Source organism: Podarcis cretensis (assembly GCF_951804945.1).
Source record: "Podarcis cretensis genome assembly, chromosome: 2".
NCBI classification, from domain to species: domain Eukaryota; kingdom Metazoa; phylum Chordata; class Lepidosauria; order Squamata; family Lacertidae; genus Podarcis; species Podarcis cretensis.
The window spans coordinates 59856290-59870177 of record NC_137171.1 but is presented as its reverse complement, the minus strand read 5'-3'; the positions used below and the strand labels follow the sequence as shown (position 1 = coordinate 59870177).

General features: G+C 42.2%; 1 protein-coding gene across 1 annotated transcript in view; it reads right to left on the bottom strand.

Annotated features, from left to right (window-relative positions):
- Window positions 1–6078: 6078 nt before the first annotated feature.
- The window catches only part of TGFBI (transforming growth factor beta induced), a 49657-nt gene continuing 41847 nt past the window's right edge, over window positions 6079–13888 (bottom strand). The window contains exons 13-17 of the mRNA XM_079968118.1: window positions 12537–12661; window positions 11198–11300; window positions 9899–9978; window positions 8796–8820; window positions 6079–6962 (exon numbers count right to left, since the gene is read on the bottom strand). Coding sequence (XP_079824244.1) covers window positions 6922–6962; window positions 8796–8820; window positions 9899–9978; window positions 11198–11300; window positions 12537–12661 — 374 coding nt within the window. The 3' untranslated portion in view covers window positions 6079–6921. The remainder of the gene's footprint in view (window positions 6963–8795; window positions 8821–9898; window positions 9979–11197; window positions 11301–12536; window positions 12662–13888) is intronic.

The following is a 13888-nucleotide window of genomic DNA, read 5'->3' as shown; positions in this document are numbered from 1 at the left end:
GAGAGAAACATGGGTGAAGCCAAGATGTTGGGGGATTATCAAGGCATCTCCTCTCTTGTTAGTTCCCTGCAGGCTTATTATCTGCATTAATAGACAGGTATTAGAATGTGTACAAGAGGCCAGTTCTGCAGAAGGGGAGGTTCAAGTGTTGATGCATCCAGCTAATGGGCTCTAAAATATGCCTTAAGCGTGATGTTGAGGTCTGAGTATCCAGCATCTCTGCCTCTGGGGCAGCTGGTCCCACTGACAGAGGCCGAGGAAGGGGGGCGGTGGGGGCGGTCCGCACCATGTGTCACCACTGAGGGAGTGACAAAATGCTGGGCGGCACTCACCGCAGGCCTGCAGTGTGCCCAAGCCATGCATCTCCCCTGGGACTGATGTGGTGGCTTGGGCACTCGCAGGCTCCTCACTGCCCCAAACGGTCCGCTTGCCACCTCTCCTTCAGCTGTAGGGCGTCTAAGTGAGAGGAGGCAGACAGACTCCTCAGAGGCCCCATGGAGCGTGCTGCCCGGCTGATCCCAGGCGCCCAATCAGCTTGCTCTGCCACTGCCTGCTGACCCCTCTTCACCTGGTTCAGAGAGTCAGGCTTGGAGCTACTGCTCAGGGTGCAAGTTATGAATGGTTCTGTCTAGGTGCAGTTAGGAGTCAGTAGCCCAGACTCACAAATGTCTCTGGACAAATCTAGTCTCTTGTTAGGAAAAAGTGGGTGGGAGATTGCTTCACTGAAGACGCTTTAGCTACAGTTGACATTTTGTGCTTCTCTTGAGAGCATAAAGGTTTCCAGCTTTTTAATTTTTTTTTTTATGGAGGAGCATGTGCCAAGAACAAAGTATTTCACAGGCATGGAGCCTAGGGTAGTGCTGAACTTGGCAAGGAATGATCCTCAATAAATCTCTGGAATCCTCTCATAGAGAACACAATAGCAGAAGCTGTTTTGATCTGAGTGAATTACATTTTTTCCCCTGTTGGTCAATGTTTTAAACAAATGGAGCTTCCTCCCGGTTTTCAACAGACGGCTTATAATGAATGTTGGTGGAGAGTCCATCACATAAAGAAAGGCGAATGCTAAACAGAGAGGAGAGGAGAGGAGGAGAAGAAGGGCAGAGCCATGGCAAAGCCAGTGCAGGGCACTGATGTGTTTGTACCACAACAATCTCACCACCACTACACCCCTGGATCCCAATATGCTGCTGTGACTCAACCAGATGGAGGTCAGAAGGGCAGTGCAGTCCTACTCTGTGGTACATTAACATATGATGAGGTGGTTCATTCTTAGGTGCCACCAGTTTTTACCATGTTTCTTTGCTCCCCTCTGCTATGTAAACAATGTCATGTGGAAGCACTCCACATGGCCAAATGATTTGCATAATTTATTTACACTTGTTTTGGTTTTTTAAAAAAAAATAAAATAAAATTGCACAATTGCACAGTTTGAGATTTTCAAAACTGTGTATCTAGGTGGACTACTAGCACCATAGATAGCATTATCTATGTGGTGGTGCTAAAAGGATATGACTGCTACTCTTACTCAGCTATGAGTGATTGCCAAAGAAGAAGAAGACTGCTACTCTACCATACAAATGATGTAACCACTCAGGTGAATGTCAGTGGATAGCATGGGTCACATGGGTCATGTCCACCCTTTAGCAAGGGAGAGGATCTGCTTCCATACTGCTGCAAATGGGAGTGGATGTGACCCCTTGTATCATCTTCCCAAGTGGTAAGATGAATACCCTCACACATCAGGGTTAAGAGGAGTGGTAAGACGTATAGTTAAAAAGGCAACAGTGCTGACCCAGAGAGTTTTGCCATATTAGGGAGCATGAATTTTATGAGCCATGAATTTGATCATAACTAATTCTACATGAACAAAAAGTGGAGATGCTATCGGCTACTGATGCCTCATAGAGTAAGGAAGCTCATAAGCATGGATACAAAAATGGAAAGTAAAAAACAGAGTTCTTCCAGTTTGCCAGATGGACACAAGTCACAAATGTGATGCTGATACAAAACTGCCAGGTCCCATAATGGATTTTGTTAATATACGTAGGCAATGAGCCACAGACATAATAGTGGCACTCTGAATAGACCCGACAGGTTAGGCTGTAATCCTATACCTTGGAGTAAGTCCTATTGAACTTAGTGGAATTTGTGGTTCGAATCCCTGCGGGGTGAGTTCCTGTTGCTTGGTCCCAGCTCCTGCCCACCTAGCAGTTCAAAAGCACGTCAAGTGCAAGTAGATAAATAGGTACCGCTCTGGTGGGAAGGTAAACGATGTTTCCGTGCGCTGCTCTGTTTCACCAGAAGTGGCTTAGTCATGCTGGCCACATGACCCAGAAGCTGTACACCGGCTCCCTCGGTCAATAAAGCGAGATGAGCGCCGCAACCCCCGAGTCATCCGTGACTGGACCTAACAGTCAGGGGTCCCTTTACCTAGACATGCATAGGATTGTCTTTTCAGTTTATTGCAGGTGAGTAAAAATGACTTTCAGATTTGTGACACATTTGCTTAGAACCAAATAGGATTTGAAATTTCACCGTAATAATTTAAGGTTGCCTTCTCCTGAGCTGGCAGTACAATAGATGTTTAAGACTAGTTTTGAAATATGTGAATAATCCTTCCTTTTTCAAAAGTTCCTCTTTCATTTCCTTGTTTGCCTTTAGAACATCTGTGAACTTGGTTTTGCTGTGCTTGATTTTTGTTTGTGAAGTCTGGCTGGACCTTGTCTCCATTCACCCCTAATCCAGAACACAGAACATTGCAGACTTTGAGAATTCTCCTTTTGGAGAGCAGCCCTCTCTGTCAAACTATGCTGTTCTGGCATAGTTCTTCTGCTCTTAAATGTATATTTCTCCTATGAGAATTTGGCCTGCTTGTTTTTCTTCGGAAGCACTCGGTTCTTATTTTAAGCCATTGAAGCATTTTCTTTCACGCCCATTGTTTATCGGAATCCCTCTAGCACTTAATAGTGCTGTGCTTCAGTGCACCATTGCTTTTTGTTCCAAACCACAGTATTGCACATGCTATTATCCCCATTCCTGGGGATATGAGGAAAAGAAGTAACTCTAAGAGGTCAGAAGTATTCTCTTGAAGGAAATGCTTCAACTTCTCCTGTGTAAACATTAGGTCTGCTTATACAGTGAGAAGAACCAAGTAGTGCCACTCAGGCTTCAGATGAGGTCATTTATATTTGAATATTCCCCTGTGGAAGAAAAACAACAGCCTGGCCTACTCTGTGACACTCCTTCCTCTCCTAGTTTATGGTAGGGGGCAAGGGTTTCCCTTCCCATTGAGTAAGACCACAATTTAAAAGTCACCTTCACCACCCCAGAAATGGAAATTCTTGGAAGGCATCACCACTTGATCCTGTTCAACTGTTGTTGATTTAAAAGAGGATCCTTTAAAAGAGGATTGGACAAATTTGTGGAGGATAAGGCTATCAAGAACTATGTTCTGCCTCTTCAGCCACAGGTAACAATGCTCCTGAATACCAGTTGCTGGAAACCACAGGAGGGGAGTGTGTTTGTGCTCAGGCCCTGCTTACAGGTTTCCCACAAGTATCTATTTGGCCGCTGTGAGAACAGGATGCTGGACTAGCAATTGCCCTGGTCCAGCATGCTGTTCTTATGCTTGTATGATTGGACAAACCTGCACCTGGTATTGAAAAATAGCATGGGAGTCCCTTGAATGGGATGCGTAATACTAAGTCAAACTGTGTCGTAGCAAAGTGTTTCGCTGGGTATGGAAAAGGGCAAGATTCCAGGGCTTAGCATGAGCAATGGCAAGGTCCATGGGAGGCATTGGGATGTGGCTTGCAGACTCCTGTTTGAAGTGCTTGGTTCTATATTGGATTCTGACAGTTTTCCTTTGATTCCGATTCTTGTGCACACCAGATGGGGTGAGGGACCTGTGGCCCTTCAGATGTTGCTGGACTTTGACTCCCATCTGCTCCAGGAGCATAGTCAGTGGAGTCGAACAGCATCTCAAAGGCCACAGGTTCTGTCAATAAATTCTACGTAGGAAGGGACATGTGTCACTGAGAAGTCCAGCGCCATCATTAAATGTGGGAATCTAAAGGTGGTACTACACCATAATGACTGATGAATTAGGCAAGGAAGAGAATCAAACTTTTGCTGAAGCATTGACTGACTGGCTGGGCAATCTTGGGTAAGCTGGTATTGATTAATAGTGCCCTACTTCTCAGGGTTATTGCAAGGATTTCTAATTGATAGTGCCCTGGCTTTGCAGGGATGTTAATAATGCCCTACTTTACAGAGTTCTTGGAAGGACTACAAATGCACAAAAGTCCTTTGAGCTAAGTGTCATTGGGAGAGGTAGGCATTTACTGGGGTACCTGGCAAATGAGCTCTTAATGGTGCTAGCTGGTAGCATTACCATAGCATGTTCATGAATATGGCACCTACGCAATCATCAGAATAGTTTGATGCACAGATAACAAAACACTGGGAACAAAATACTTGTTCTCCAACTGTGTTTCATGTTCACAAAGCTCTTGATAATTGCTGAAAGCCTGGCTTTGCCAACCATGTGCTACTTTATTTTTATTTATCTTTGAAAAAAACTTTCTTAATCACATTTTTGTAGTTGATTTGAGTTATAAATAATTAGTCCAAATAGTTCCAAATAAATAAATAGTGGGTGAAGGGTGTCTTTAAGCTATCTCCTGAATATGTCCAAAAAATTAAACAAAGAATATTGTAAAACATTTATGCAACACTTTCAATTTCTGCCCCCCCCCCGGCCCTGCCAATTCTGCCAGGCCTCTGTGCCATCCCATATCTGAATCTGAATGCTTGAAAGTGTCCACATTTGAAAATGACTGCTTTGTATCAAAACTTGCCATATCAAGGAAAGTTGCTTTTTGAACCTTCTAAAACGAGAAATGGCTGCGATTTTCAGATGGAGATACTGTCAAACAAATAAGTTACCATGTGCAAACTGAGACGGCAGTGTCCTACTTCCTCACTGCCAGAATAGTGTGAGGTAATACTCTGAGGTAAATGGCTGAAAGAAATGCTTCACAATGTGTAAAATCTGCAGAAAGACTTTGCAGTATTTTGGGGTGGTACTCATGGGATTTCTTAAAAGCTATCTGAGGTAAAACTGTCCCCCTAAACAAAGTATGCTGATGTAATATTTGTAATATTACTGACACAGTCAATTTATATTTTTAAAAGAAAACCCAAGTTTTATCACAAATGAATTGTTTATTTGAAGGTTTTGATGAGGGATTGCTCTATGACCACATTACAGAGAGGATGTATTGCCAGGCTCAGGAAGAAAAAGAGATATTAAAGTTAGAACCATATGTGTAAACAAAAGCTAATTGACAGCACTGATCAAACCATAGCTTATATCATGCAAATTCCCTAATATCATCAATGAGGCTTTAAAAAAAAAAAAAAGCTAAGACACAGAATTGTGTGGAACATTTTCAAAGCACAGGAGGGAAGAAAATAAAAACCACATGTTCTTGCTGAAGTACACAACTGGCATTGTTCAGAGAGTGCCTAGCAAAGTCTCTTAAGACTACAGGCCGCAATTCTGAGAGCTCGTGTTAGAATGTGTGATAGTTTGTCCACACACAGGCAGCTTTTTGTAAGTGTACGTTACATCGAAACTCCCCCCTTTTTAAAGAAAATCTCCTGAATTTCTGACAGATTTTGTTCTCTATCAGGGGTGGATGAATGAGAAAGCTTCCACAGCATGTAGGGAGCTAGTTCTGTAGCACCTGTATTGTGACCTAAATAGCCAGTTTTAATTGAAGGCACAAGCTGTACTTTTACATCCTTTAAAATATCCACATACAAATTTATGTCTAAGTCATGCCTAGGCTGTGTGCTCTGAAAAACGATATTAAGATTTTACGTAATTGCTATGAAGCTTGTTGCCTTCATTTTCAAAATGTAGTTGAAAGCCCCACCCAACCCCATTAACTATGAGAGACCAAATCAGTATCTGTAAGCTTGCAAGCCTCAAACCATAAAGTGTGGAAAAGTCACAAAATTGGATTATTACTCTAAAGCAAGACTCTTAAAAACTCTGTTTTTTCAAAGAAAGAAAAAGAAAAGCACCAGGGTACAGAGACCACTCACGATCCATCTGTACCTACCCCTATACATGTAGAAATGAATAATAAATGCTTCTGTGGCTATCTTCTAAAATATTTCACGACAAAACTGTGTTAAGTAGGAAAATACTACTATTAGCACCTTATAGAAAATGGACCATTCATCTCACTGACCCTCAAGAATGTGAAGGGCCAGTTTGGACAAATGAGCTTCACAAATCTTGGTTTTAGCAGTGACTGTGTGCAAAAGCGCAGGATTGGTCTACGTACCTGCACTCAAAACCATGAAGACAGACTGTAGCAATTGAAAGCCAACCTGAGTCTAATTCAGGCTGCATTTCTGAATAACTCCCTTTTCTAAAGCCAAAGCCTCAGATATTCAATAGGATTCTGAGCATAAGCCAGTGTGTGCAGTTCTTGACAGCGCATGCAAACTTTAAACATTTTTATTAAATACTAACCAGAGAGGGATCAATTTTAGCGTGTCTTGCAATCAAAGTCATTTTTAGCTCTTGCACAACTGGAGGCTGGGCCTAAATAATTTTGAAGTAGACACACATACCTGAGACTCCCTGAATTCTCAGCTACCAATTGTAACAAAATTAGGCTTATCAAACAATGGTTTAAATATATATGGCTTTTATTTTCTCTCCTTCATTTCAGTTGAAAAAAACATAATCTTTGTGTAATACATGGTGGCATGTGTGTATGTGTGGGTGGTGTTGTTGTTGTTGTTTTGTAGAAAACAAAGTCCTTCTTTTCAGCAACCCAATGGCAAAAGCTAGTTGAATCCTTGGTTGTGCTTTACATATACAGAATGGCTGTTGCTTTAGTGTTTCATTCTGGCTAACAATCTGGAATACACAGGAGCTGAAAAAGGAGACAAGGAGACGCTGTCATAAGCACAACTGCATTAATCATCTATGGCTGCATCAAAAAGATAGTCAGAGGTCTCCTCAAACTAAAATCAGTAAACCATTTACTACCACTACGTTATTCTGTTCCTCTCTAAAGCTGTTCACAGCTAAATGAAAACTGAATTGCTTGAAAGATGCTTTAGAATGTGCCTACAGTGTTTGTTTTCAACATTGACTGCAATCAGGCACACATTCCCACATACTTAATTTGACTGGATTTGCAAAGCTTCATTAAACTAGGCTGGATGCCTATGCCACAGTGCTCTGGCATGAACATGGCAATTTGCAAGAATTGGGCAATATGATATTACAGTATGCTATCCCCTTCACAGTAGGGTATAGTATGAGATGTCTAGGTGTCTCCTAGATATTTATATACACAGCATAATTTGTTGTGAATTTGGTGGCAACATCCTGAGATGGAAGAATGAAGAGTACTACTTCAAATTCCAGGTGGGGGAATTACATTTATAAAATACGTTCCTCTGTTAAAACAAAACCCCGCAAGCCCTCCCTTGTCGCAGAGCAGGGAACAGACTGAGCCAGAACCTAGTTTTTATTTAAAAGGAGGTATATTTTAAAATGTGGGGAAGTGTTCAAAAAATATAATCTGCCATCTGCAGGCTGCAATGGCATAGACCACTCTGCTGCCTCAGGATTTTATCACCTCACTCTGTTGCATGTCTAGACTAGGCAGGACAAGAGGAGAGGGATTGTTTGCCCACTATGCAAGGGAAAGGAAACCTGTCCCTCACATTGCCTAAGCAGCCAAGCAATGTTCCCTATCTCCAGGTAGGGCTGGGAAGAAACCCTGACTGAAATCCTAGAGAGTGGCTGCTGTTCTGTGTGGGCAGTACTGACCTAGATGGTAAAAGGTAAAGGGCCCCTGGACAGTTAAGCCCAGTCAAAGGTGACTGCAGTGCTCATCTCGCTTCAGGCCGAGGGAGCCACTGTTTGTCCATAGACAGCTTTCCGGGTCATGTTCCTACATGACAAAACTGCTTCTGGTGCAACAGGACACCATGATGGAAACCAGAGTGCACGGAAACACCATTTACCTTTCTGCTGCAGTGGTATCTATTTATCGACTTGCACTGGCATGGTTTCGAACTGCTAGGTTGGCAGGAGCTGGGACAGAACAACAGGAGTTCACCACCATCACACGGATTCGAACCGCCGACCTTCCAATCAACAAGTCCAAGGGGCTCAGTGGTTTAGACCACAGTGCCACCTGCATCCCTATTGATCTAGATGGACCAGTGGTCTGTCTCAGTGAAAGGAGCAGTGAGAGACAGGGAAATATGGCTGAGCATATCTCCCTATTTCCAACACATGTTTGTATTTTGACTGGGGCATTTCACATTCCTTGTTATCCCAAACATTTTTTTCATAGCTGATAGTTCAACTCAGCCTTAGCAAATTGCCCTTGAAGAGCCGACAAGAAACAAAGAGAAGGAAAGCCTCACTAAGAAAGGAGGAAATGGCATTGCTTCCCAGAAGGGTACAACAGCAGGCAAATTCAGAGGGGGTCCAGAGTATCCATGACCCCCACTGAGAGTGTGGCTAAAAATGTTTCCATTGGCAAGCACCCACACAACACTTGTAAGATATCAAGTGAAGATGCCTGGACTATATGGAGGTCCCTGTGAGTGGATTAAACATGCCCATGTTCTGAGAGAACACAAATGGTTCTCATGGGTGAGGCATGGGACGCAACTACAAATCCTGGTAGCTGCCACACCACAGAGGAACCATTTAAGTTACGTGGCATGTAAATTTTGCTTACCTAATCGAACATTCCTGTGGGAAATCTGCAAGGGGGGAAAAGAGAGAGAGAACGTTTACATTTGTACAGATGAAACAAATCAATAATATTTATATAATTTTATAGCACATTGATGTGCAATTGAAAACCCCAAACAAAAACATTCCCTTAGTAAGCATGGGTCCTGCCTGTATTAGAGCAGTGTTTTGGGGGTGGGGGCAGGGACCAGTGGGCTAATCCAAAGGGAGCTTGTATCAGAACAGCAGCTGTGTGCCCTGCGGTTCCCCCTGCACCACTTGAAATGCTGCTGTAGGTCTAATTTCAGCCCTTGGCTGCTACCACCGTAAGCCTCTGTAAAGATGGAAAGAAAACTGGGAGAAGCAGGCTGTGCCTGGGGGAGGCCATTTGCACCACAGCCATTACTTTGGAGGCCATTAAAATATGGCCAGATGAGAGATTGCATAGCATGATTTAGGGAGCTGGTACAAAATATTTCACATCTCATCCATGGATACCAGTTCCATTGGTTCTGTATGGTTCACTACATACTTAGGATTGTGATTTTAGGAGGGGGCTGCAGACAGGCAAATTTCACTGTAATCAGTGGGAGATCTTTCCAAGCAAGCACATTTTTGAATATGTTCAGAGAGTACCTCCTGTCGCAAACCTCTATGTGTGGTGACATAAAGACAGTGGGCCAAGTCCTTAACTCACATGGGCTCTCTCTCTCTCTGCCCTCTTCACAGCATGTGAATATAACTGATCTGGAAGATAGCAGCTTAAGACACATCTGTCTACCCTGGCCTTTGCAGGAGATTGATGGATTCAAGGTCTGTTGTGATTACATTGCCCTCTGCTGTGTTGATTTTTGAGAGCCTGAATATGATGATGATGATTATAAAATTAGTGGTTAAAGGTTCAGTGGTTTTATTACAGTTTCGACTAGATATTTTACAAACTGCCCCAAGATCTTAATTGAAGAGGGCAGTTTAAAAGTGGAATAAGTAAATAAATTATAATAATTTAATCTGAATGTAGGTTCCAGTGATATGATCTATGTTGTCCATGTCCAAATAAAGGGACATTAGAAATGTCTCTATATGCTGCTTGAGCATTATGCTTACCTTGGATAATGCAGAGGCTTGCTTGAAGATTTCCAGTGCCGGATCTGCAGGCTCATCGCTTCTTTCATTAGGCCTGGAAGCTAAAAGACACAAACAACGTTCAAACAACATTCAAATACAATTGTGGATGTTTTCTGCTTCCATTAATTTAGAACACCAAATTACAACGTTCTGTTGTAATGCTTTTATTTTGGGTTGGTGTTTTGTTTTTTGAGCTACCTTACGCATCAAATGAAGAGGCAGGACACAAATTTATGGAACAAACTAAATGCAATGGCAACAACTCTATACCAGTGCTTCGAACTCTGCTGTCAGTCTGTCCAAGCGACCAAACATTACTGCTCTGTGAACAAACCCAGAAAATTCCACATACTATCCAAGAAACTTCCTTAAGAGAAATGCTTTGTTGCCATATTCAGGAAAGGGAAAATACTACAGCTGGGTTGTAGATTGTATTTTTAGGAGTTGTCCACTGCTCCTGTCATTGCCCTCCATCCACCAAAACTGGTAGACTTTCGGGTAGAACACAATTAAGAACATAGGTTGGGATGTGGGGAACCTTTAGCCTTCCAGATTTTGCAGAACTACAACTCCCATCAGCCCCAGCAAGCATGGGAAATGGCTAGGGATGATAGAAGTTGTAGTTAAGAGTGTGGTGCTGATAACGCCAAGGTTGCAGGTTTGATTCCCATATGCGACAGCTGCATATTCTTGCATTGCAGGGCGTTGGACTAGATGATCCTGGGGGCTCTCTTCCAACTCTGCTGTCTTCAGCACTTCCATATTAAGTAAAGAGGCCTGGAGCTCAAATCAACACCACTGCCATCATTCTCACGGATGAGTAGGCAGGCAAACATCCTGTTTGTTCTCAAAGGAGCAAAGGAGCCCTTTGAGCTGGCTCACCAGGAGCAGCCTGCTTGTAAGCTGACCCCCACCCACCCAAAAATATCGTGTCCAGTATGTTTGCTGTTAAATTGTCAAAGGAAATTATGATTCACAGCCCTGCAAAATCACTTTCCCTTCTTCCCTCCCAATGTTTCCAATCACGTATATGGCACATGCAGTTTTCCTAACGTTTCATGTGCGCCCTGTTGAAGTGAATGAGTGCTTTGGAGACTGAAAATATAATGTTTCTCAGGAAGATGAGAATTACCCACTTGTTTCCTGCTGCACAGGAAATGTGCATTTTGCTGCTGCTCCACAGTAATAATAATGTGACCTTAACTCCTTAGGAAAGAGAAGCAAACCTGAGGGGGGGGGGGGGAGATCTCTTTTATTCCTGAACCTAACTTGACCTACCTGGTGGTTGTAAAACGGTATTCACAGCATAAATCACACCATTAGTGGCCATAATATCAGCTTCGGCCACAGGTTCCTTGTTGACGTTTACGATGTGTTTTTTCTTAAGAGAGAAAAAAGAAGCAGAGATAAGTGATCAGAAACATATGCTAGGAGAAATAATTCTAGAGGAGAAAATATGCAGAAGGTTTTTTTTAATCTTCTCCAAAAGACCCAGCAGCATATTGCACTGAAATCTGCTGCACCCAAGCAGTTTGGTTTAATAAACTAATTAATATACCTTGAGCAAAGTAAGAATGTGGATGCAGACTATGTTAAACAAATGTAAGATTGCTTTTTGTGGTTCCTCCCTTGCAGGCAGCCACAAGCAGACTCCTATTTTCCTGCAGGCTGTCCTTTGCTCTGCCAGGCCACCATAAGTCTTGAGGGGCACTAGGCTGTGCTTAATCCCCAAAACACTGCCATGGATCAAGGAATCTGCTGCATAAACTATCACAATTACGGTATCAGTAGAAGCTCATTGTGAAGCTGTTCATGCCATGATTGCTAACAGCACTGCATGTGTTTTTGACAAGTGAAAAGAAGGTTATTAAAATGAGATAATGTTATTATGTAACAGTGCAAGTGTCTAGACAGTGTGTGTATTTTGTTGGTAGTTGCTAACCACACACAACTGGACTTTCTCTTCCAGCCTCTGTTCCTCTGTGGATAGTGTCATTATGTAGCTTTGTCACAGATGGCACTGGACTTACCGTAGTTGTGTCCTGGTTTGAAGTCTGAAGGTTCCTGTTCTTGTTTAAGAGACATGATAAACATAATTGTCTAGTTTCCTCTAAACTTTCCATGACAACCCTGTACCTATTCAGATTATATGTCAGGACAAACCTTGAACTATCTCCACTACTCTATTCACTTCTAGAAGTGAATGAATGGATAGGGGATAGATTTGAACATGAGATCACTCAGTCATTGTGAGATAAAGCCTACATTTCCTCCATGGTGAGGAGAGGAGGGAGAAAGAGTATGCAAAATTGAGGCTCACTTCTAATCTTCTTTTCCCCTCCCAGCCTCCCACAAAGGAATCCCAGGGAGGTAAAGTTTTGTGTGAACATTGTTAACTGGTTAATATTAGGAGTATGTCTTTGTATTTATAACTATCCTGCATGATTTCTTATGAAAATGCAGGGAAGGAAGAATAAGAGGATATTATACAAGTACAGAAATGAGACATGCAACAATAAGACCATTGTCTGCTTTTCAGAAATTCAAGGTATTTGCAGATAAACAACTCAGTAATTTACAACAAGAGATTAGGGGGGGGGGGGAGAGTTGAACTTACAGTGCTGACTTCCAGTTTCTCACCCTGCAAGGTCTTCATTCTTACAACGGCACCAACTGCTCCACTAACCAATATTTCATCCCCGATGTGGTACTTCAGAATGCTGGCAAGTTCTTTAGCATTACCTGGGGGTGAAAGAGACCCAAGATATGTGTTATAGCTCATTTTACTTGTTTCGTGGTATTTAGGAAAGAAAACAAAGTATCACATAGTGAGGTAAACAGATGAAGGACAGTATCAGGAGTATTCCGCCTTCCACTAACAGCATGCAGCTGTTCCATGAAGTCAGACTGCAGCCATATATCTCTAGAGTGCCCATATTCAGATTCTCACATATGCTGGCAAGTATTCCTTCCAGCAAAGAAACTCTTAAGTACTGAGCAGCTGAAGTGTTTTGTGCAGCAGGACAGAGGAAGCTATACTGTATTACATAGAATGTATTGAAGTTATTTGACTTCAAATGCATGAATGTGTGATCTGAGTGATCTGCAATTTGAGAGGGAAACACAGGACTTTAAAAATACTTGGAACCACTATCCTTTAACAGCAGCTATGATTCCTGTAGTGCTCTGTGGATTTTTTAAATAGTAAAACTGCTCATTTGACATCACATCATTTCCTTGCAATATTTTTCTGCTATGCTGCCGCAGCTGGTGCCTTCATTGCTTATGATGCCTTTGTCTCTATCTGTTTCTTCCATAAGCAGAAGAGGATGCCAACATATACTGGCAATGAATCATAGCAGCTTATAAATCTGATATCTGGCAAGTGCTTCCAAAAGTGGCAGAAGACGTACTGGAAAAGAAAACCCCGATGCTGTTTTTGGAAACAGGTGAAACTGAACCAAAATGTTTGAAGCTGTTTTGATAAGCCTTTACACATTACTGATCTCTTCCTCTGTGCCTTTACCAACAAAGGCACATTTGTAAAACAGAAAATATCATGATCCCCAAAACACCCATCTAAATTTGCTCTCTATCACAACATTGATAAATCCATTCAAGAAAGGTTCAAGGCCTCACTGTGAAAAACGGATTTCGTGTTCAGTTGGTCTTCAGTGAACTTGGAATCACAGCTTGGATGAGATAAATATGTATACTTTCTGGCAAAGTTTTAGGCTAGAAAATAATCAGCAGTTCCTCATTTAAAAGATAGCGCTGGAATTTCAAAGGAAGCTTTGCAATTATATTGCTGAAAATTCACTCTCATATCTCATGCATCTCTGGACTGGTTTGGTATTGAATTCAGTACTTTTCTATATGTACTTTGCAAAGCATGTGCAAAGGCATAACACTGGAGGTAATGAATTTCAGGATTTTGTGTGTGAGCCTTAACTCTGGACAGATCGTCCA